We start from the raw sequence: 25,291 nt of genomic DNA, 5'->3' as shown, positions 1-25,291 counted from the left end.
GGCAGATTTGCGTTATTCAGTCCGGAATGTTATTGCGAACATGCGAACCAGTGTTTTAATGGTTCTATCACGAATATTTTCACAGACACTATTAATCCCACATAGTAGTGACGGTACTATTTCGCAAAAGTGCAGTTTTTTATGAAATACGCAGCTAGAAATATGGGGACAGTCTATCTGAATATGAAAATATAAAAAAATTGAAATTTTTTCAATATTACCCCCCTGTACATACCCCCTGAAGTTTGTACCATGACTATGTACTAAACTAGTATAAATTAAAGTTATGCTAGCAAACATAATTAATGCCTTAAAGTATAAATACTTTGAGGTAAGGAGACGTGAAAGTGAATATCTGAACCCCAAATCTATTCTCCACGCAGATATAGACTGTTCCCAAATCACCCCCATTGCAAAAATGAGCTAGTCCCATCAGAACATGTACAAACTTCAAGGGGTATGTACAGGGACTCCAATGATTGCCCAAATTTTGTGATTACTGTGGTTAGATAGACCATATCCATATTTTGAAATACGCATTTTACAAAGTTGGAATTGATACCCCTCACCCCCCTAATAGTACACGGCAATGATATTCCCATGGTCCGTACCAGGATATTTTTATGCATCTTCTAAGCGCGTAGAAACTTAAGAAGCTGCAGGCGGTAAGAGCTGCTTAACAGGCCGGCGTCTACAAGAATTAACCCTTTGTGACAGAGATGGATCAAAGGTGCTTTGAACTCAGGATAAGACTTTCTTGTCTCACTCGTGATAATTGCTCCAGTGGGATTGAGACAACTCCCTCGGCATTTCTCTAAAAACGGAATGAGGTAGCAGCTGCGTTGTCGCTGAGCTCGCTGGTGAACATGGAATCATGATGAGAACTGGGCAGGCACGTGTCATGGCGCATGCAGCAAATAATGACTCAGCTACACATCACCAGTGATTAATCAATATCAATGATTATAATGAAAATTTCTACTTATGGTACCAATTCTTTATTTTCCCCTTTTAACTCCTTTGATAACCATCTGAAGGAAAGCTGTCCACGTCCGTTTATTTGCCAGCATTGGCACACTGCGCATGCGCCACCGACGTTCCATATCTCGTACATATACGCGTACATCCGCCGTCATTTCATCGAACTACAGATTTCATATGTAAGCCATCTCGGTAAGTGACTAAAGAATTGTAATGATGAGACTTTCTTTCCTAGTGAAGTTATAGGAAGGGGGCAGGCCTACGGTAAGTAGCATAATGCTTAAGATATCTTCGCGTCATCTTAATCTGTAGAAATATATATAATACATGTAATTATTACCCCTAGCTAAAAAGCTATCTGATGTTAAAACTGTGATTTTCAGGGGTTAGTGTTGCATATAGCGTGTGTCACTTAGACTACATGTGGCACAGTATTGCTGTAACAGTTTTTGTGAACTGCGAGGTCGAGTGTCCGCACTTGATATCTTGTGTCAGGCCTCTCTGTTCGCCTTTTCCATGGTCCAGTTTCACACAAATTTTAACCTCATCTGTTGCAGACAACACGGAGGTTTGGTCTCATTCCCCTGTACTGCTCGTCTAAAGTCTCATCCCCAAACTGAACTTTGTGTTTTGAAGGAAATGCAGTCATCTCCGTTTGTGCCGATTTAATATTGAAAATGTTACAAGCCTTTACAAATGTATGGTTAGTAATATGTGGTGTGTTTGTACAACCTGCACGCCCCTCTGTAGGAAATGGTAGATGCCAGTGGGCGGGGTTAAATCGTAGCTTGAGAAGGTATAGTTTTCGCAGCATCAGTTTCGTTATGTAGATAAACACTCTCCGTAGCCGTCATTTCGAAAACATTTATGGTCTAATCGCATCCACATAGACCGCTCTGACAGTAATTGGTGATCTTTAAAGGCGGTTCATCATGCTTATCTTGTAACAGATTCCCAATACTGTTTAATGGTACGCCCGCACTTTAATTCAGGAAAAGTTAGCAGACACTCTAACTGCTATTTCGTTTCATGAGAAACTGCGAGAAGGCCCCTCCCATTGGGGATATCTTGGTATTTTGCTCACGTAGCTTCTGGAGAGTCCGTTAGAAACAGGTGTTTTTCCCTGATCCCGGTACAGCGTCTGACGACAGCGCGCTGAGGCGGCGGCAGTGCTGACTAATGGCGCCGAGACTGTGGTAGGGAAATCCAGACATAGACAGGTGAGATTTCCGTACGCACAATATGTCTGCTCAGATATAGCAATATTGCATTGATTCACATTCTAATATCAAATCTTGCGGTATGAATTGTGGTTGATTGTATATTTTGCCAAATTAAACTGATTTGTTGAACTGTAGTATGACGTTTACACTAGCTAGGTAGATCTTTACTGCTGCGCGGAGATATATACAACAACGTTTTCTTGTTAAATTTCGTATAAAGAAATTGCAATTCTGGTAATGCCTGTCGATGCAACAACACAGAATACAAAAATATGTGTGAATATCCACAATCTTTTTATGTTTTCTTTTCTTTGCAAACTACAGTTACGAAGGTTTATTTAGATTGGCTATTTAGATGGTTTTGTTAGATTGTTTTTAATTATCATTTCAATTTAAGCAGATATTTGGTATTATTATTCCTAAGAAACTTTTTTATGCTATTTTTTCTCAGTTTCAGTCTGCTGCAATTCTTGGGAATTTTTTTTCAGTTTCCCTAAATTCCTACCTGTAATGCAAAGGCTCGAAATGCCCAAGGCGTCCTGATATTTTGTGCAATGCCATGGTTCTTGTATGCATCACCGTTGCAGGGGCACCAAAATCATAAATATCTAGCGTAAGGTATAACAGCCGAGCGCACAACTATGCTGTCTCAGAGTGTGAGTTTAATATATATGTTTGACATAAAACACCTGGTTCTGACAGGCGGCATGTAGTATGGTGGATAATTGGCGAGCTGTGTACTTGGGTAGATCCAAGGACGCTTGCATATAAAAGCCGGAATAGCGCTAACCCCGGCGGGCGACTGGCCTGCTGTTCTAGGCCCGGTGGCTTTTAAATCCGCTCGCTCAAGCAGGGATAGAGGGGAGACGATGAGCATATATAAAACATTCACCAGTCGTGTTTTACTGAATGGATCAGACCGTGGAACGGCATTGTGGCTGATATCTCTAATTTCCACTGTCTCACAATCACGCCAGCACACATATGCCCCCCACTGGCAGAGATATTAATCCTCTTGATATAACGCCGACGACTTAAAATGTTTTCTAAAGCGAGGGTTGGCATGTTGATTGTCTACAAGTCTGCGCGTGATCTTTAGCTCGGCGATGCTATGAGGGGAGAATATTCCTTTGCCCCGGGGTTTGGAAATGTCAAACGTCGCCGTCCTTCATTCTGCAACACCGACCAATCTTGTGTCGGCTGTATACAGCTGGAATGGCATTGATAAAGAATGGCGACCTCTTGTGTAACATGCTTTATTACACTTTATAGTCTTCCACACGAGGGTCTCTATATTTCCTTATTGCACATATTGCAAATATTGCAAACAACAAGAAAAGCTATAAACAGCGACAAAATGCTCGTCGATTGCATCTATTGCACCTATCGAACCCCCTATTTTGAAAATTAGTACTTAGGATTTTAAAAATGCATGATTTGATAATCATGATAAATGTCAATGTATTATCGTATAAGAAAGTTTTGTCTCAGATTGCATCAAATTGCCGTCGCATTTGCAAAATTTCATAGGAAAGTTCTGTTGTAATCTGTTGTTTCCACTTTGAATACCCACAAAATACATTTCTAAAATTTCTTAACAAGCATAACTGCCAGACCATTCTATGTGCTTTATGGCATTTTATTGGCAAATCAGCGTTATTTGATGTGTTTTCCTGGTCAAAGGGCGGCCAGCGTTGCGAACAAAGTCTTAAAATATCAGTGCGGATGTCGTCCCGGTATGGCGAAGGGTTACAACATGGCTTTTAGCTTTAGTGGTTTGACTAATTGTACTGCTGACCCCTCTCATTGATTGCGCAATTTGCTCTCATTCAGGGCGACATGGTCGTCATTACACCCAAATGAGTAGAAAATTGCGGTTCGATAATGAAGACAACGATTGACTTAGTGAGTTTGAATAAACATCAGCCTTTAGAAGCCTATTCAAAGAGATGCAAAGAAACATGGCAAGATTTGTTTCGAGAAGAAAGCTTGTTTGAACAAAATCGGCTCGGTGCCATCCATTAAAAGCGCCTTGAACAAATTTCATGTTCGAGTATAGCAAGATATCGCCTGAATGTCTAACCTTCATTGACGTACTACAATTTCTTCCGCGGGTGTGGACCAGCATTTTGAGCGATCTTTGTTGTTTTTAGCCAAAGGCATAATATAATCAATACACGAGATACGTGTGATCTTTCAAGATATAGTAAGACCTGAGGGTTTGCAAGATGACAGAATACCGCCATATTCAAAGGTCATCCAATTCTAGATCTTGTAAAGGTCTTGTGGTGTTCGATGGTACATGGTATATTTTGTCTACTACTACGTTAAGTATTATGTCTAATAATGACTTCACCATGGAAGAGCCCACATGATAGAGAAGGGCCGTCTACAATGAAAACCCCTTTGAATTTTGAAGTGCGTAGACTAGAGAAAATAACCAAACATTTCGTTCGCATGCAAAGACTATCCGTTACATGATGTTTACTCTCTTGCACAAGGTTCAAAAGGTATTTTTTGACGCTCTTGTATGTATGTGATAGCCCGTCGAACATGATCTAATGTGGACCTGCGTGATTGTCTCCCATTAAATATGAAAATCGATATGTCTCGGGTAGAAAACAGAGATAAGCGGAGAAAAGTACTTGCACGTAGACGTATAGATAATCAGCTTCCATGAGCGTGTTGCGTATACGATAATACCATTGCGTCACGAGGAATAGAATTATTGTCGTCGAGATACAGTCACATAAGAAGCAACTTATCTTTCCGAGAAAACGAATATATATATATACAAGTAGTTCCGTTACTACGGTCTGAAATTCAACAGCTGCCCCCCACAGTAAGGTTAAGAAGGAAACAAGAAAACGGAAACGTCAGAAAAGATTCCAGCCGACGTTGAGGCCGACACATCTATATTCTAGGCGAGTGTCTTTCCTGCTCTCATCTCACGCTCATAAACACTGGATGGCCATCCAATTTCATATTGAAAGATGAAGACAGGAGTCCAATCTTCACATTCGGTTTCACACGTCTTCAAAGCCACATTTTGTGACACTAAAACGGGGAAATGATAAGAAGCTCTACGAGCATCTTATCATGTGAAGCAATCAAAGACGCACCATTGAGTTCTGGTTGAAACGCAAAATCACACACCCAGGTATCGTTTGTAACTGTATATATAGGAAACATTTGCCGTGCTGCCCCTCATGTTGATATATGTTTCGTAACGAGTCGTACATTAATGTCACGTCCAGGAGCATAGGTTGCTCTTCTGGGTTTCTTCAGTCATTTTTAACTGTCTTCAAGGCCACGGGTGGATAGAGACCGAGTCACTTGTTGCACACACAGGACGAGACGGCTGCGGAAATTAGTGCTACAGTTATTTGAGTAGACGTGTTGCCACCTTCATTACACTGTTCCGACGCGAATAGACATTATTGCATTCTTGAGACGTGGGAAATATATCTGACAACTAGTCAACCGCGTAAATGTGTAATCTACGCCAAACATAACAACACATATAAATTGATGCATGGAAGTCGCTGTCACAGGTTCTGAAATACGTGTAACTGGTAAAGGATGCTGAATGAACATACAGTATAAGGACTGTTTTATCAATCATGTTGAATACTGTAAAAGCAATGAGGTCCTGCCGTATTCTGTACATGACAACACACCATAATGACCAACGTGCATCTAATCGCTTAAAAATTAACCCTGCAGGACTAACTGTCGATATCTTATGTCCTCGCCTTGTCGACGCTCTTATGTGTTTTCTAAAAACTCCCCGAGCCCATTCCCCCTGCTATGAGTAAAAATTGCACCTATTACGAGTCAAAAGTAGCTTGTTCAAAATCTACGTGGCGTCGTGATACGATTAAGTCGCCGATTTCTATTAATAACTTGTTTAGGACTGGAGAACGCATGTCGCTGTTATTTTAATTGTATAGATCATTCAATCATCTTCGCTGGAAGACATCAATTCTGAGCTTTCGTTCGTTATCAATGCAGTATTGGCAATCAGAAAAGCAGCAGGTAATGAAGGCTGACTTGGATTGCCGTTCAGAAAGATAGATTCCAAATACAGGAACGGAAATCATATCATAATTGCTTCCCCTGATACCTGTTATGACAGTACTTCAGTTTGTCTTTGGTGCGTAAACATCTAATAAAATCGGTGTATGGATGCTCACTCAATGTCCATCGCCACCACAAAGTAGATTTCCCTCACGTCGTTTGATATCAGGAGATGCCTAATTGGAGTTGATAGAAGTAGAAAATAGATTTTCTGCTTTCCGGCCTACATTACGCGATGAGTTTGTTGTGTTAAAAGCCTTCGCCTGCAGGCGTGTCACTTAATCATTGTATTACATGCAAAAATTTAGTAGCTAAGATAAAGAATATTTTTGCAAGTGTATCTTGACGCTATGCTAAAGTACTTAAAAGCACTGCCAGTACTTTGTCCTGAAGCTGGAAAGCGCAGATGAAACTAAGCCAGGAAAATTCTGGATACAAGAGTAATCCAAAAATATACAATGAATGTTACTGACTTTGTGGATAGGGCAGCTACGTGACGAATGGCTTTCAACTGACAATAATGAAGTGATCGTCACGAGCCACGCACAAGAAAATGCTGCTTCGTGTTTTTGATGGGAATCTCTGTGCCGCCAATCAGGAAACCTTCGTTACCATACGAAAGACGCGTTCTTTTTGTCACACCATAGATCACCTTTGCAACCTTGTTTTGCCCTATGCTCTTGATGAACTGAAGTCTTCACAGAAAAGGTTAATCTGAGGAATATTTATGGTCATACATGCACAAATGCAGGGAAGCATGCCGTGGTTCGTGTATCTTCGTGCAGCTGTATGACATATTACCGTCTCTTTAGCTATTTTTGTCTGATAGGCTGAAATCTCATTATTGCTAAGTCAATTGTGCAAAACAAGCTTGATCATTACGGTTTTCCACGATACACATTGAAGCATGCTCACAGATATTTCATTCCGTGGGTGTCAACAGACGGGTTGTTCAGTTAAAGCGGTACAGTGTGTGGGCACTATGCACAAGCTTATCAATGGGCCTAGAAGCTATTCGTATTTCATAAAACATATTCAGCAATAGCACCATAGAAAGAATCTATGAGGTCCATATTATGACTTCGTTTTACCGACACCTATATACATACCAAATGTCATACGGATCCATCCATAACTTCTAGAGTTATACTTTCCACATACACAATCAACCAGCTAACTAAACAAATAAAATACCAAACAACCAAACACACAACTAAACAACCATGCACAAACGGCACCGACAATATAGCCTTCTTGGCAAAGGTGATAGCTAAATATGTGGTTGCCTTTAGCAAGTCCATCTGTGGTCACACCTTCTACTTCGCCTTGTAAAATTAAGTAAACAATGAACAATCACAGACAGGGGCGAAGTTTCATTTCATTGAACTGAGAACACGACGTGTTACAGATTATGCCGCTATTCGGGAGCTCGAGCTGAGAGTCCATGTTGACATTTAGACTACGTCGTGAGTGGGCAAGTCACTGATTAATGTAATTACCTGGTGGCTGGGAACACTTCGTGCGTCAATTCACGTAAGAATGTTAGGTCGATGAAACTTTTTATAACTTGCATATATTAAATGGTTGTTATACCTACTGGTACTTGAAAGTTTGGACGATAAGTGAGGGTAATACCGTGGGAATAGAAACGTACTCTGCGACAAAATGGGGTCGAAGCCTCTCTTGGCTCGTGATATTCACTAATGGTAGGTCATCTGTATTTGCCATAGTCTGTCTTCATCAAGTGACGGCAACATCTGACAGTGCATTGACTCATTGAATTGCGTTTACTAGTCTTAAAATTTAGAACAATACGCGTTAGAAATAGCAGCATGTTGAACGTACCAGTTGTAAATGTTATGTAACGTAACATCACCTATTTACGTGCAGGAGTAGTTTACGTCCAGTTTGGGTCATGTCCACATTTCTTGGTGTATTATGCCAAAGCCCGTTCACATGAGAAACAAAGAACGTCATAAGTATGATCCTTAGCCATCTCTCTCTTTTATACAAAACATTTAAAAAGGTTTACGTCCAGCGACATAATAGAATAAACTCCTGAACCAGTAACAACAAGTTGCACGGAAGCGTCATGCATGACGATGTGATTCGACACCGCATATTTCATAATGTTTTTCTAACTTACACGATAGCTAGTATCTTTTAAAAGTAGCTGACTTTAAACCTTTCTTTGATATGCAGACTATCCATGGTGATTCGAGGTTTGAAACTCTTGCCAGATTTAGGAAGGTTTGATACAACCTAGCGACCCCCGCTCAGATGATACATTTTTGTACGGCATAACATCATGGCCATGGCTTTATCACGTGAACGCCACGTGCTGCTGATGTCGTGGAAATTCACAACACAAAAATTGTTTTCTTCCATCGCGTCAGGCAAGGGGAGGGACAAACATAGCGACTTTACTGTCATTTGTCTGTAGACTACTTTCGACAGCTACTGTGCATTTTTTTTCCGGTCTATGTTCTTCAAGCATAGCGCTAGAAAGGAAAAGACCGAAGTGGACGATAAAGGGTAAGCCTAGCACAATTCTACACCATATACTTCAGTATAAATACATGCTCGCACGGCGTTAAACAGGAAGAGAAAAACTTACAGAACATGCATTTTCTTGTTAGAAGAGCTGATATTTCTACCCATGGGTTAAACATTTGGCTCTATCCGCGCGGCTTTAGGATAAATAACGTTTTGAATAAATCGGACGTTAACTGGTCATATTACGTTACCTCTTCATACGAGAAACATTTCATAAGACAATTACTTAGGAATGGTATTTCTTCTAGATCTACAGGGTGGAGAGGGCCCTGTCAACTGTTGCTGTGAATTCTAAAAAGTCATCACTAACAGTTTATGTACAGCGGCAGGGGCTTATACAACAGTATACTATATTCATACACACGTAGCGAGATCAAGACGTTTATTACTCTTTACATCGGAATATATATTTCATTATGCAGGATGTTTGGAGAATTTGCTGTCCGATTGAGTCAGCAAGATATATCTCTGAATACGTGGAATGAAATTCTCATTCAGTGAATCTAGATTCAATTTTCCTTTGTAGCATGTTATGTTCCATTTATTTCCACCATTATGCCCGAATTTACCCATCTTTATTTGGACACTTGAATGAAACGGATTCTTCTGAGACTATTCGCAGTTGGAGAATAAGAAACTCGGGTTACCTCTTGTCCTAAAAACAATTTGTCCTTCTCAAATCAGGTACATTTACTACATTGAAAAATCATGGCAGATCGTCTATATAAAATCTCCTTGTCTAGAGCAAGCAAACTAGATAAAACACGGACTGCATACGCCACTCGTATTTCCGGGCCACTCACTCATTTTATAGTTGTGTTACATGCACTGATTAATCGATCTGCAGACCTTTCCTTGGTTTACAAGGTGCGGATTGAATCTAATGGACACCGACACCGTGGCGTTGTGATTGTACCCTTAAGTTATGATCTCTCAAAGATCAGGGGTGCATCTTGACTGCGTCCACAGGGCTGAGTGATGGTGTTATTGAAGTGTAGCAAAGCCTTTATTCCGCAATCATTTTAACGTCAATGTTCATATTTCCATACACCACTTTACGGAAAACACATAACATTGATGAAAAAGCCAGACTCTTCCAACTCTCCAGTTGGACGTCTTTCGTCACGACTGAAGTAACATGCGCTCGCCTTCAACACTTATTGTAAAACTGGGATCGATACTTACGACGTCGCGGTTCATCAATAGCCATCTAGGGTCATTTCCCACGGATGTGGTTTTAATTCTAAACCGCACCGGTACCTATAACAATACAATGCCAATGGCTCCTCTTGCGCCTCGATTCTAAACACTGTAAAGTTCAGTAAATATCTGTAAATATCTGGTGTTGAAGGACTTTGACACTACACTTGATACAAATAGAGCCCATACTATAGTAATGGCCTTAAGCTTCTATCAGTCCTGGATTTTCTACCCTACCAGAAAGGAATTTCGTTACGTACTTTTCAATAAGAAAAAATACATCCATGATTGCCAACACTAAAGGCCATATTGACCTGCAAAGTCCTGGATTTAACACTTCAAAAGCTGATTCCACGTCAGTGATTTAGTATATGAGTAATGCATACAGAGTCATATCTCTTATGTCCCAATATTTCATCTATTGATTGATTTTTGAGGCATGGCTCAAATATGATGTGATTCGTCTGACCATAAAGATCCGCCGAGTCTTGCTTCAAATAAGCCTATCAGTAATTCTCGACATCCTCGAAAAGTAATGGCGCCTGTCTCTTCAGTCGCTGAGCTCTTATTAAAAACGTGGCCTTGCATTTTGATGTCAGGTATTTCCTTTCTTTACAAGTCTATTTTGTTGTTCATTCCAGATGCTCTTCTCTGACAACTTTTTAGTACCTATTAGTTTCTGTCCATCGTCCAGAGGTAACTGTGTTACAAAGTCTCCTTGCCTGTAACATACTTCGCCATCAGACTAAATTCTTGCGTCAATAGGTAATTCTGGTTAGTATTGAATTTAAATTTCGCAGCAGTATCGTCAATATTTCCGGACACACGACCATTGGGACGATAGAATGGTTGTATAATGGCGGCGGAGTTTGATTATAGCTCTTTCAGACAGCGCAATTTCCATCTCGTCTCCTGGCCGCCGCGTTTTATAACTCAAAAAGGTTATTTCATTCATATTTACCGCATCTTCTATTACTTTCATGCCATCGAATACAAATGACAACCATGCAATGGCGTCTCTGCCAGTCTCTTCATGTGAATATCACATTGGCCAGAAAATCATCCATCATACCAAGCTCATCATGGATCATATTAGTCATGAACGACGTTTAAAACATGAGGGAACAAGGGAAATGTTATACGTGTAGCAACAGACTGTGCAACCCCATATTAAGGAACAGGGAGTAAATTTCCAAAACGTAAGATCTTGGAGGGTCTTAAGGTCTGACTGCTCATAAGCAGTTAGGTTACAAGACCTATTCATACCTAACACCTAGGATACTCCTTATGCCATCAATGATAAACTTTATCAATGATGCGGTCTGTGTTATAAAAAGTGAAGAGGGTAAAATCAAATTCTTGCTTTAGAGTTTATAGCAAGATGCTGCAATATACTGGCAACTGTAAATGAAGGGGGTCGTTACAAATGTTCCCAAGTTTGCAAGATATCTTATTTTGTTGTACATGCGTTACGCGTTGATGACTGTTCGTGACTTCGTGGTGTTTCTCTCCCAGACAAAGATCTGTTCGTCCATTACCGGTATCACATATAGCGTGACCCTGCAACATTCCTAACTTACTGTACAACTATGTTCAACTGGTCTCCATTATCAGTTACGTTTAGTGGAAATCCCTTTCAATCAAGAGCTCCACAGCAGGTGCATTGAACAGATGTAAGTCACCCTTGGAGATCTTTTCGCTATCATTAAGGATTGGCGCTCTTTCTGTGAAGCTTTAGATACAAAATGATTCCCTGACGATTCTTCTTCTGCAGAATCGATTGGAATCGAAGACTTCGTAGCGCGCTGAATTAGACTCACCCAAAATAACTGGCGCTTACATTGATTAGACTTACAAACGTGTGGGTAGATGTCGCCAACATCTTGGGGATGTTTGTTGGATAGGACAGTTAGGAAAATGTACTCTCCAAGCAGAGGAGTGGGTTATAGAAAGAAAGATACCATGACAAAGTAGAAAGCCCGACAAAAACGCCTAAAAACACTTCAAAAATCTGCCGGACCCACTCCTCTGCTTGGAGAGTAAGGAAAATGATCGCAAGTGCAAATCTTAATATTTTCTCTCAATATCATGTTAAATTTGGGGCATCACAGCCTGCATTGCACTGCAGTTTTACCACTTTCATCAGTGCAACAACACAACACAACAAAATCAAATTTCAAGCTACCGAAATCGATTATTACGTATCTAACTTTCACTCTAGATGTACGATCATAACTATCAGCACTGGATTGCCCCGTCTATGATGGCAACATTCCTACAAGAAACGTTTTAGTGCGGAACTGATACGTTATCTGTACAACACAGCCTTCCCCACTGCCATGGAGCCGTAACATCCTGGCTGTATCTGGTGACCATATCCGACCATGTCGCTGAATCGAATTTCATGGCCTGCAGTGCTGAAAGTAAAATGAAGTATTACCAGTTTCACTGCGTACATTGATATTCATAGCCAGTCATCATAGTTTTGAGGGTTACACCTGTTGAGATTCTGGATGCGACGTTACAATTAGCTGGTGTTTTAAATCGAATGGTAGGAGAAACGGCGTTAAGAAAGTACATGTTCCTGGCCTGGCTCTTGTCTATATATAATTTTGATTGTTGGATTGGCAAAGAACCCTTTATCTTTCATTACGTTGGTGATTATGGTCATTGGTTTGTATTAGAGGTTTGGAGTGGATTGTAAGTTGATAAGCAAACATCTAGCTCTTCAAAGGGATCTTTTCCCTCACGATCTAGATTACCATGGTGTGATTCCGCGGCAAGACTAGAATCTGTATCGACCCCGCTGCAGTGAAGTGGTGTTTCACCTTCGAAGCTAGCCTCAAGAAGCAGCATTGATTGACAGAAAAGGTTTAACCTTTCGACATCCACACGGGAGATAAAGAATTAGGTTCCAACATTTTGTACTGTATCGTTATCTGGTTAGATCACCTAACACGAGTGGTAATTATTTACCGAAGTACTCCTGCCGGATTATGTGATATCACTGACAGACTCCATGTAACGTATATTTGTCGGGATCTCTAGAATATATAGTTTACGACATGCACAGGGTCATACACAGCGTGGCTGAAGTCTGTTTGTACAACAGGCAGAGCCCGGTCACCTATACGTCGTACGATCATGCATGTTTCGTGGAAAACTCAACTGCCTTTCTCTTTGCGAACGGTTGATTTTGTCATAGCCTGTCTGAAAATTCTTCGATATCAAAATCGTGGTCACAAACGCCGTACGTGAGCGTACCTGGGTCTATCGCAGGTAAAGCGCACGCAAAGCGTACCTAAAATTAGCCGTCGCCGAGCATCGTGCGTCGAAAAATAGAGCTGAAATGGATTTTGAATATGTTCCAAATTTCTCTATCGTCGTACGCTTTCTTTTGCCCACATAGGAGGCTGCACTATACAGCCCTGTTTTTCTACTGATGACGTGAAAAAATAATGTCTTTTGACTTGATGTACTGATGGTTCTATATCTCCCTAATATTGCCGATCGCGATGTTGATGAAACTAGACATCTAGCAACCAGAAAACAGTGCACCCGTAGTAGAGCCTACTCCCAAGCATCCAGAAGCTGAAGTTACCAATGAACGTAACCATGGCGACCAGTCGAAGAGAAAGACAGGTCATAACACATTGTAATATGCGTTTTTACGATGTATATCACCGGGCCGGTTACTAGGGAGAATCTTTTATTTCTCAAGTTTTGGAGAATTTTCGCTAATTTTGTTGACCTCTTCACCGCGAACTTACAACCACGTGCCGCCTACCCACTTGTTTCAACCGCGAATTTGAAACCACCGCAAAAACGTTTTCTCAATACCGCGAAATCATATCCCCACGAACATATCCCGCTCCTTTCACAGTACTTGATTCTTGGCACATACTGGCGGAAAGAACTGAAATTATCTAAAACATCAGTGAATCGACAAAAATGAATCTTAGACTATTATACATGGGGGGGGGGGAGTTTCAAGGACAAAACGCTCGTCCTTGCTAAAACGGGAACGGTCCAGAATAGATCCTCATCCATTATCGGCTATGCCGGCGGAGGGTAGATCCATAAAACGTTCACGCGACCACACATTAATTAATCAGGTTATCAGCTTTATAGTTCCGCCGTCATCACCATTAAACTGATCATCCGTGCGGCTAGGGGTGATCAGCGACCAGCGTGACAAGGGGAGACATCTCATCATGTCCAAATTAACATTCGATACAGTCTCCTGGCTCTTCCTTATCAAATCTGGTAATCTTATCGAGTGTGCTGTCTAGTTCTCTATCTTCAGATGATTCCCTTTCCAGACTTCTTACACATTCTCTTCTCAGCTGTGCGCGTGCGCGCTCCTTCCCTTTAGTAAACAAAATGAAGAGAAAAATGTCTGAAATGTTTGGAATGGTTGGCCACTCCAGAATAGTTATTTCCCTGGATCTTCAATACTTTCCATTTTCATTGTTCACCGCTAGAATAATCAAGCTTTGCCGATAGTAAAGATTAGCACGGTTTTAGAGACACAAAAAGACGTGTTTCAACACATCGTTCTAAATTGAATGCCGTTATCTTACAAGTCCACGTACGCGTTCTAAATGCGACAAGTACCCCCTATAAGGCAATCCGGTGCATGCTTTATTGCATATGTAAGTGTATATTGGATCCCACGGTATGTTGAAAAGGTATTGTGACAATTGCGTCCCTGTGAACGCGGCACAGCCGCTTTTGATCGTCTAGTAATGTTGTTTCTTTATGAATGATGTGGAATTAATGACCGAGGCGGTTATTCCGCCCACTGACTTAACTGCCTAAAAGGCTTCTTGGAGCTCAGTCTGGGGCAGGTTTTCATTTCTAAAGCGCGCTGACCCCACATTTCACCCCACCTTAGCTGCAGCGTGCTCTTACTAAAACATATTTAGAGAGCGCCGCGATCTGGCTCGTAGTCTGGTGATGCCTGTGGTGAGTACAGCTCGTTATGTCGTCGTGTGAACTATTTCTGTGGATCAGACGCCGGCACACTCTTAGAGGTTCCACGCTCCGCCATTTTATTTCACCTTTCCCTGGATTGGCATGTCTGCATTACTTACTCGTTACAACTGACGGCGTTTGCTTGTAAACGCACTTAACGGTGCAATTGTTTCGGCAAGCTACACTGTTGACCAGAGACCTCTCTCAGTTTGACCGTATTGCAGACGAGTAAATGTACAAAATAGCGCACACAAATAACTGTGGCGGCAGCTGTAGCTACATGTAGTTAATGCATGTATACATTATATTTACCTCTGGTAAGAGTCACACGCTCGGACCGGTAATCGTTGCTTTATCTGTAAATGACATGTTAATCACATATAACACATCCATTAGTTTTTGGGCGATCGCATAAATCAGTGGTTCAGCTGCATGGCAGCTGGCTCCGGAGTCAGGTGCCCAATGACATCATTGGAGGAACTGTAGAATAGGGATAGAGGATGCTCCGGTAGACAGTTAAAGCGGACACCGAAAAGTTGTTGTGACCTATTCAAGTGATCTTTATTCCAAGCTACTCATGTCTTATCTAGAACATAATGAAATATATTCTATGCAAATCAGGACATAATTTATATAGTTAATGAGGAAAACAGTGCAATGTACTATACATACTATATGTTCGACACCAGGACAGGGGATTTTTTTCAACAGATGGCAGTGAGCCACTGCGTTCTATGATTGGTATGAATTGATAGCTAGTCGAGTGGGAACACGGCCTTCTAAGTTTCACAACGAGACGTCTTTCAAATTAATGGTACCACATTCTTCAAGATTGGACACTAAGGACTGTAGTAAAGGAGTTGGTCTCAAGGCTACGGGTCAGCCAGACGCGTATTGCACAGTCATCCAAACATGTTTCTCAGACTTGTAACCAAGGAGATACACCTAATTACACTGACATGGTTGAATATCGATATGCGATACATCACAATACCATATAATGATTCAAAGGAGTCGCATTTTTGTAGCAACTACAAAGGACTCATCCATTTCGTCAATACTGGACTACGCACAGTTGCCATGGGTGCCCACACTGCTAACATCTTTGACTGAGAAGGAATTCTAAACAGCTGAAATATGTTCTCATTGGACCACTGAATCGGATATAGATTGATGCTACGACTGTATGCTTTCTGAAGGGTAGCCACGAACATGTGCACCCAGAATACCATTTTGCTATATTCATTACAAACGTAAATGGTCACAGTTCAGAGCAAGTCGTCTTTCTTCCTAGATGTTATACCTAGACTGCCAGACATCCAAACATTCGGTGTCCCATTGTCATCCAAAGCTTAAGATAACGGCTTCTGACATACATGCTTAGGATTATCTAAGATTTGCATCCCATACCAAACAAGAGTTCCGCGACCTCATATCTCCATGAACTATTCTGTTTATGCAAATGACTTACACATTTACATAATATATGCTTGGTCGTTAACACCTTCATCCAACTTAGATATGCTGCAATATTGTCAGTCCTATCATTTTCCACTTGGATGAATTCCGGAACTTTTGCCTTTATTATGCAAATTAGGAATTTATTTGCATAATTGGTATCTGCTGATGCTCCACTTACCATAAACTACATATGTTACAATGTATTTGAGTCTTATAATGGAAAACACTGCAAATATAGATTTTCCTCATTAGTTATGCAAATTAAGTGTCGATCAGCATAATTTGCACATCATTGTGTACATCTCTGTCTACGCTACCTGCATGCTAAATACCATGGAAATCCATCGTCCCTTTTGTTCAGTTATTCTCCTTAGAAGATTCTCACCATGACGCCACTGCAGTTCCCGAGCAAGCTGCTAGGGGGCTCAAACCTACACCACTTCTTTATTACATCACAAGCTACCTGCCACTCAAAAATCAAGACCACAGCACGTCCAGGTCAAAAGATACAAAAACGGAAGTTCTGCTGCAGTCCCAAGGTCATATACCAAGGGGCCCAAAATCGACCTTGAATTTTGGCTTCATAACACCCGCCCATATACCAAATATCAACGTAATCCATCAAGAGGTTCTTGAGTTATGCATTAAGAGGTTCTTGAGGACTACAATAGTCCGGAAACACAAACAGACAGACACACACACACACACACACACACACACACACACACACACACACACACACACATACACACACGATAATAACGTGTAGACAAAAGCTATGAACATGCATCTTGCAGTCGTAACGTTATATGTACATGTATGGGTAGCGTACCCAAATCACGTACAAACCTGGCGTTTTGACACAAACAACTCAATGACAGCACTTCTGCTATTGTCATAATTGCCACGCGTGTTGCACCACGAGAACCGCGTTATTTTTTCCAACTAACCCGAGCGGCAATTCGTTTTAATTGTACCCCATAGAGCCAATCTGCCTTCTATCTAACAGTTTAGAACTGTGACGGCAGGTATTAATGGAGTCAATTGGGAGCTGTTCGTGTGTGTCCAGGCAAATTCCAAGGGAAATTTTCAAATGATTTTATCAAATACCCAGGTTTGGGACATTCAAATTCTAAAAACTCCAATGCAGTTACGTATCAGTCGTTCGGCCGTTTTCTCTTCCTAACTTTTAGGATTTTCGCAAATGAACATCAAAGCCTTTGCGATCATGTTAATGCAGATGTACATGGCCGTACATGGACAATGGTACTAAAGCAAATGTTGAACTTGCTGTACAGGATGTGATTTTGTACACCTTGTGTTTGTCTGTGCATGTCAGTTCTGTTCTTAATGGCTTTGGAATATTTGCCCTTTCCTACAGACTAAGGCCACACCGGTGCACCATCTTAACTTTATGGATGGCGTCCTCTGGAGACCCCAAAACTAATGCGCGCGGGCGAAAAAAGAAAAATCCAGCGAAAAATAAAAATGATTCTGCCAAACCACAGGACTACAAAGGTGGTATTGTGAATTGAACCACAGAACACAGTTTATCAAGCAAACAACGAGACGTTATTCGTAGGAGGTACATGTAGATTGCCTTGTTCATCTTAGCAGACTCAGCTCAAGTGATCGATGTTTGATATATTAACAAGAACAATCAAAGATTATTAACTATTGTTCACTATTGTACACTATTAGATGGTATTTGGCTCCAAGGACTGTGGATGATGTATGACTGTGATAAGAATACTCATAAAGGCAGTTTCAACATACATGACCTCAAGCATATCAAGCATCCCATGGTTCACACTTACAAATCTCGCTGTGACTGTGAGACCTATAGACCAATGCCTCAACACCTCTCCCATGTCTCTCATCGTTGCAAAAAAGATGTGTGAGAGCCACACTGGATAGGACGTCTTTGAAATTGTCTGGGCGATACTCGCTGGCCGCCTCGAGTTTCTCGTACAACAGTGCAAGGAGGTTAAACCTCATTGAACAGTGCAAACGTAACATCCCCCTGACGTATTTTTTGGTAGTACATATTAACAACTTTTATGTGTAGACAAGTTGGCACAATGCTGGTCTTTTGCGGCAATAAGTCGGCAATTTCCGGAGGTCCGTCGAGCCTTGGAGGAGATGATTTTTTGTTGAGAACAGACGAAAATCAATGCGCGCGCGGACGTCATCCATGAAATTAAGATGGTGTGGCCTAACTTATAACATTTTGCCGCAACGCACATATAAAGACGTAAAGGATTCTCAAGAAACATTTGAACCTAAGCGCCGGCGATTTTGAATACACTTGTACAACTTATCAACAAGCAACCGCGCAGTTAGATCGCTGTTACTCTGTCATAAGTGAGTTTACACAGGTGTCAACTTACGGCATTAGGCCGGCACACTGTTTACACAAAGGTGCTATATTGATATTAATGAGCTTGTGGCTCTACAGGCCTGATGACATGCATGAGAAATATTGAGTCGTCGTCAATTTCCTGGTGCAAACAGAGTAACGCATAGCAACTGCCAGAACACGTACATATACATGGTTTTCAAACTACGTAGGCGGGCTCACTGTAGCAAAGCTGTTTTCTCTACTTGCAGGGAATACCTGCCAGTCGGCGATAATTGCCAACATTGTGCAGGAAGGGAAAAGCTGTGGTGCTGTGAAAGAAGGTCCACTTGTCAAGAAACTCAAAGGGTAGAGGTAAGTCCAACAATCGATTGATGTCTGGGTGGCAGTAAACGGGAAATCATTGCCTATCCTTAAAATAATTCATGAGGCCTACAGCGTCATTAGAATATTATGTAAAAGCCAATGGTGCTGTGTCATAATGCAAAGAAACAGAATCATATACACCAGTAAATTTGTTGTAATCAAGTTATTGCCCAAAAAGTGCTGGAGAATTGCACATTAGCGCTGTGCTGTAGGAATCATCACGGACCGTCGACTTTCGGATCCCTCCATCAGTGAACCGCGGCCATCTTTGTTTGATATGGTTACACATGTAACTTTAGCCGTGCTTAAGCTCCTGCCAGCTCTGTGTGTGGGAGAGCCCTGCCTCCAGCTATTTTCTGGGAGGCATCACTGAACCTTATCGCACAGTTACAGGTAGTGCTGCAATAATGAGGGTTCATTTGACCTCTGTCACAGATCGTCAACAGAAACATGAGTAATTCATGATAGCTTACAACTCTGCAAAGAAAGCGTTCGACAGCATTATTTGGGTTTATGCTACCATGTACCACGTTGATACATGTATTTGCTCCTGTCAAACATATAGAGAGAAAATACAGTTTACCAAACATTGATGTTGCGCTGCAATTTAACAAAAATCCGGAGCTATTGGATAATTCATCAGCATGATCACGCGGCGTATTTTCTGTTTGTTACTGATATGAGTCAACCCAAATTTAGACGCTTAGGGTTCTTACCCCTTGTAGTTATACATTCTACGAGCGGAATAGAAGATATATGTGTCCAGCCGCTGACAGTAAGGTCAGTCGTAGATTTGGGCCAATTATCCTCTTGAGATCACAAAATACACTGGATATGGACACACAATGTACGGTTTTCCCTGTCTATCCACTGAGTTTGCCTTTGATTATCGTCGCGATACCGACGATTTTGGTTGGTTTGATGCTTAACTTACCGTTCATTCTGGCTTGAGATTACAGTAATACATGGATCTTAAACATCAGCCAGTCAGCGTCTGGGTGTTAGAGGTCAAATAGTGAGTCATCTATTTTTCTTTTATTCTTCTGAAATTATGACAGAAACTTGTGCTATGGCTACCGAAAACAGCCACATTTATTCAACCATTTCAATGATGCATTGCCAAAAGATGGGATGAGGCACAACTGGACAATAAGCCTAGGTTATTCATACTACCAGTCATTGACCTCAGAGTCAGTAACTGTGAAGCGATGATAAACGTATCAGCCTTGAATATTCAAGGAGGAAAAATCAATGTAAGCTCCGTTAAACCTAGTATTCAGTAATCGCATGGAGACATCTAGATCGGCCACCTATAGTGTCGCACTGATTTGAACTAAAGCAAAAGGAGTATGAAAATGGTAATTATGGTTCTATACATGTTATGTAAAGACAATTTCATACATGATGAAATGATAGCTGCATCTACATATTATCGAGGTAAAGATCTGAATCAAATGAGAGACTTTGTATTCTTCCATGTTTTAATCATTGGGAACTCTTCATCAGATATAAACTAATAATGCACATGCGCATGCGGTAGGGCTGGTGCCTACAACAGATCTAGAGTTTCATCCAGACGACAGGGGAAATGTCAACCGCCAGGAGAGATCACGACATGCGGGCTGTGCTCAAAGCTTAAGTGGAAATATCCCGCCTTGTGCCGGTTGAAATGCCAAGCACGGATAAGACGGATGCTTCAAATGTCAAACTGGTCCTGCGGACCTCCCTGAATGAAACCTTTGATGTGCCGTCTGTGCAAGACAAGTAATTGCCTTTTCTCTCTCTCTATTCCCTCACAGATTTCAAAAGCCGAGCAAAAGCTGAGCCAAGATCGGCGTGGAAGCATCTACCATTACCGTGGTGCGCAAGTGGAAATATCACAGAAACACTGTATCCGAAAAAAAGATAAATAACAACACATTCATGTTTGCTTCGGTAAGAACAACTGTAACCAGAAGGTGCGACAAGCGTTGTTAATTAAGAGAAAAATTGTATACTCCAATGTCGTCAACGGAAGTTGATTAAGGCACTATGAAGAGGTAACCGGACACGTGGAGAAGGACGAATCATCGACGGCAACACGCTAGCCATGAAGCCAAGCAACTAAACGGAGCCCTTCCTGCAGCGCAGACAAGCGCGTCCATTATGAGACAAAGTCTCTATGGAACTGACGTCATGGACATAACACCTGTTGAGATTTGAACGACACCGTGGTAAATCTTGTACTGTACACTTCCTTAATTCTTCGTTACTTGTGCCTGTTAGAAGAATCATAGTTTATTGATGCCAAAATCATCATGTGCCAGATGTCTGAGAGAAGAATAGTATAATGTGTCTATTTCCCGGAAAGAAATGTACTTGCGGGAATATAAAACCTTTCTCATGTATCAGAATAGGAGTGTGAAGTCTACATAGCCGTATTGGGCGACATTTGCATTAATTTGTGTTTCCACGGAAACATATCATATATGATATACACCCAAGGCTATCGGGATTAAGAAGCTTGCAATGGTTTGCCACTTGCTGCTTGTGTACGTCACGGCTGAGCGTGAGGACGAGCTGAGACATTGGGGTGCCGCTACGTGAGAAGAAAGAGAGGAGTTGGCATTTAAACCATTTGTCCGGGATCAATTAGTGACACATCGGTCAACAACGACTGAAGCTCCTGGATCACAGGTTAGCATTCTGTACACACAGGGCACAGGAGCAGTACAGGTACAAGTACGGACCATCCAGTGGCTATCGTGCGTAACGAGCAGAGGGTTTGTATATGCGTGCAAACCATAGAAGCACATCTATTTACGAAGTGCTGCATAAAGAGACAAAGCAACATCATGGAAGCTGTGAACCACACGGTCTTACCACCTGACGTAAACAACTCTCTCCCCTTCCTAAATGTGACAAACGGAAACGTAACATACGACACCTCTGTCGATGACGGGGCAAGCAGTGCTTGGTTGATATTTCAGCTCGTTGCGATGATAATAGTCGAGGTCGTAGCGCTCTTCAGTAACGTCAGTGTGCTCATTGTTGTTATAAAAACTCCTACTCTACACACATTGACGCTCCTCTTCGTCCTCAACCTTTGCACAACAGACCTATTACACTCGCTCTTCGTTACACCGTTTTTCCTGGCGTCATCGGGACAAGGCGCCTGGACGTATGGAGAGGTGGCGTGTGACGTGACTGGGTTTCTAGATTCGCTATTCGCGTATTCTTCCATCGCTACGGTTTGTGTGATCAGCGTGGAGCGCTACTACTCCATCGTACGTCCGATGGTGCACGCTGCTCATATGACCCTGGTTACGGCCCTGTCGGTTATCGCATTCATATGGGTCCAGGCTATTTGCTTCGCGGTGGCGCCGTTGGTGGGATGGAATCATTACGTATTCGATCTACGACAGGTCCAGTGTACGTACGACTGGATAGCACACGGGGCTGGGAAGTCTTACGTGATCGTGATATCTTGTTGGTACTTTTATATTCCAGCCTGTATCGTCCTGGTCATGTACTCATGCATCTATAGCGCTGCTATGAAGGCTTCGAGACAGGTATTGCCTCAGCCAAGCCCACTGATGCCGGAAGGACAACCAGCTTCAAGTCCAGTCCTCAATGGGAACACAAAAGTCCCAATGGATCTGACGAACGGGCAAAAGATCTTTGTAATCACCACAGCAGACGGTGAGGCAGGGCCGTCAACAAGCGATGATGGCGGTCGACGCAAAAGCGCCACAAACAAACAGGACCAGACCCAGAAGACCCATACACAGGTGAGCGAATCACTCAAAGCCACAAAAACCCTCATGCTCGTAGTCGGGGTGTTCCTTCTGACGTGGGGGCCATACTTCACAGTCAGCACTATCGTGGCGGTCCTTGGGATGTCTCCTCGGCTAAAACAAGCAATAGGTCCCCTCAAGTGTCTCGCTCACACCTCTTTCGCAATCAACGCGTTCGTGTACGGCTGGCTGAACAGACAGGTCCGTCTTGAACTCATGCGAACACTGCGTCACTCCTACCGCTTCATCTGCCACCAAGACGCGGAAGGCTCAGATATTGAGCTCCGAGCGATGGACGAAGACAGCAAAGGGTTGCCACCGGTCGAAAACTTCTACCAGTTCCTGGAGAGGACAGCAACCCCTGACTGCCGAGCCGCCAGCAGGAACCCTAAGGAGGTAAAGTCCGAGCGGGAAAACAAAACTCTGTAGACATTCAACTACGACAATTATATCAGCACCAAGGAGAGAAGTACATGCATATTGTCCATCACAGGTTTACTACATTCCAGAGTACATGACATTGGTTTAAGACAGTGCTTAAGTCTTTCTCGTGCTGATACACTACACATTTCTAATATTGTCAAACGTTTGACTAAATGTAATGGTGATACGTCCTTTGTAATGTTTATCTTTTATCACATATGGTGTCTTGTTCTGAAATTTGTCAACAGGGTAAACTGAATGGTTGTAATATTTTGTTTGAATTGTGCAAATATGATATCGACTGTTCACGACTTGATGTGATACATGTTTGCTTTTTGCTAAGCCAATTGCAAACGGCTGCATCCCCTGTATTCTGGCTTTCGCCGTGTTGTACCAGGGCTTTGTTAAAACTCTTGTTTATTCCTAAGAATGTGTGAAATCATGTAAATGCCAAATCGTGAACTTTTCGCTTCTTATCTATCTACTAGATCAAAGTGCTTCTCTGAAAGAACAGAGGCTATCAGAATCTGAGCTGTGTAAGTGAAGGTTCTTTGTTAGTATGCATACCGCGATGTTGCTTTAGCTCGATCTGCAGTACAGTCGTGTTTTTGCTTCGATGTTGAATATGGTGAATTGATTTACCTGTAGTCTCCGTTGTACATTATGTGAAACTCTGTCTTTAACTTTGCGGACAATGGGATAAATAAAGTGTCTGACCGTACACTGTAAACTGTATGAGATTATTCATTACTCAAGACTCAAATTTGTGAGCAGAAATATGGGTACTAGTATTTCAAATGAAATTAATTTTCACACGGACACACCCACGGCATTACTCATTACTGTTAGCAAGCTAGAATATATGATTTGGTCTGAGTGTTTTCATAGTCTATTAATTATTTATTTCAGGCACCAGCTGGCCCATAGTTAAACATACATAACAATGAGAATATATACATACAACATATAAGAAAACCATGGCAATTTATTTACACTGCAGACGCCTCCAGAGGTTCTTGAAGTCGGTATTGCGCTAGAATGAATCTGACATAACCGCAGACTACATGATGGTGTTATTTGAGCAAATAGTGGACATAGAAAGAGTAACACTTAACGCCATCTGGCATCAGAAGTGTCTGTCAAGTGGAATAAAAACATTTCGCTGGCATTTCTAATTCTTGTCAAGTTCATAATTATGAGAAACAGTTGTATGCAATGCAACATTTGGGTAGGACACCGGATAGAGCTCGAGTTTCATAGCTGCGCGCCAAGAAGTTGTTAAAAATGTCCGCAGAATCATACACCTAAGACAACTTCCCATGAATTCGAATCATGCACTAAGCACACCGTGAACTCGGTCCGCTGAAAGATTCCCGCAAATCATACACTTAGTACAAACTGTGATCTCTCAAACATGATTCCAAAGAACCATACGAACGCATACCGAAGTCATGCGAAGATTGGTAAAAAGTGAACAGCGACTTTCGAACGCTTTTGCTGCTGGAGATGTTACTAGATTTTTCTTTTACTAGAGTTTCACGACCTCATACCTTCGCCAAATGATTTTAACCTTCATTACGACTAATGTATCACGAGTGTTTCTCGTTGATTATGCATATAACGTCATCATTTGGCCCTGCAGTTCCAAAAAAGTCACTAGGGGGCCCAAATCTACAGCACTCTCGGCCCCAAGAGCCAATTACCAATTAAAAAATCACAACCATGGCATGTCCCAGAACACGAGATATCAAAATCGGAAGTTCCGTGCGCGATGCAGTACCGGAACAAGTCGCTAGGGGCCCCAACATCTAACCATTTCGAGGTTTTATCAATACCTACATGTACCAATATAAAGACAATCCATCCAGGCCTTCTCGAGTTATGCTGTT

The 25,291-nt window shown here is 41.8% G+C and overlaps 1 protein-coding gene and 1 long non-coding RNA gene across 2 annotated transcripts; both read left to right on the top strand.

The window, feature by feature from the left end:
- The first annotated feature begins 1,822 nt into the window (after positions 1-1,822).
- On the top strand, positions 1,823-21,825 carry LOC136430951 (uncharacterized). Its single transcript, XR_010754958.1, has 3 exons — positions 1,823-2,201; positions 19,089-19,191; positions 21,003-21,825. It is a non-coding gene; the product is annotated as an uncharacterized lncRNA (long non-coding RNA).
- A 10-nt stretch (positions 21,826-21,835) lies between these two features.
- Positions 21,836-24,123, top strand: LOC136430947 (5-hydroxytryptamine receptor 1D-like). The gene has a single exon (XM_066422057.1). The coding sequence runs from the start codon at positions 22,038-22,040 to the stop codon at positions 23,406-23,408; it is 1,371 nt and encodes a 456-aa protein (XP_066278154.1). The 5' UTR covers positions 21,836-22,037; the 3' UTR covers positions 23,409-24,123.
- Positions 24,124-25,291: the final 1,168 nt, after the last annotated feature.

The sequence above is a fragment of the Branchiostoma lanceolatum genome, chromosome 3, assembly GCF_035083965.1.
Source record: "Branchiostoma lanceolatum isolate klBraLanc5 chromosome 3, klBraLanc5.hap2, whole genome shotgun sequence".
In the NCBI taxonomy this organism is placed as follows: domain Eukaryota; kingdom Metazoa; phylum Chordata; class Leptocardii; order Amphioxiformes; family Branchiostomatidae; genus Branchiostoma; species Branchiostoma lanceolatum.
This window is presented reverse-complemented; position numbering and strand designations above follow the sequence as displayed.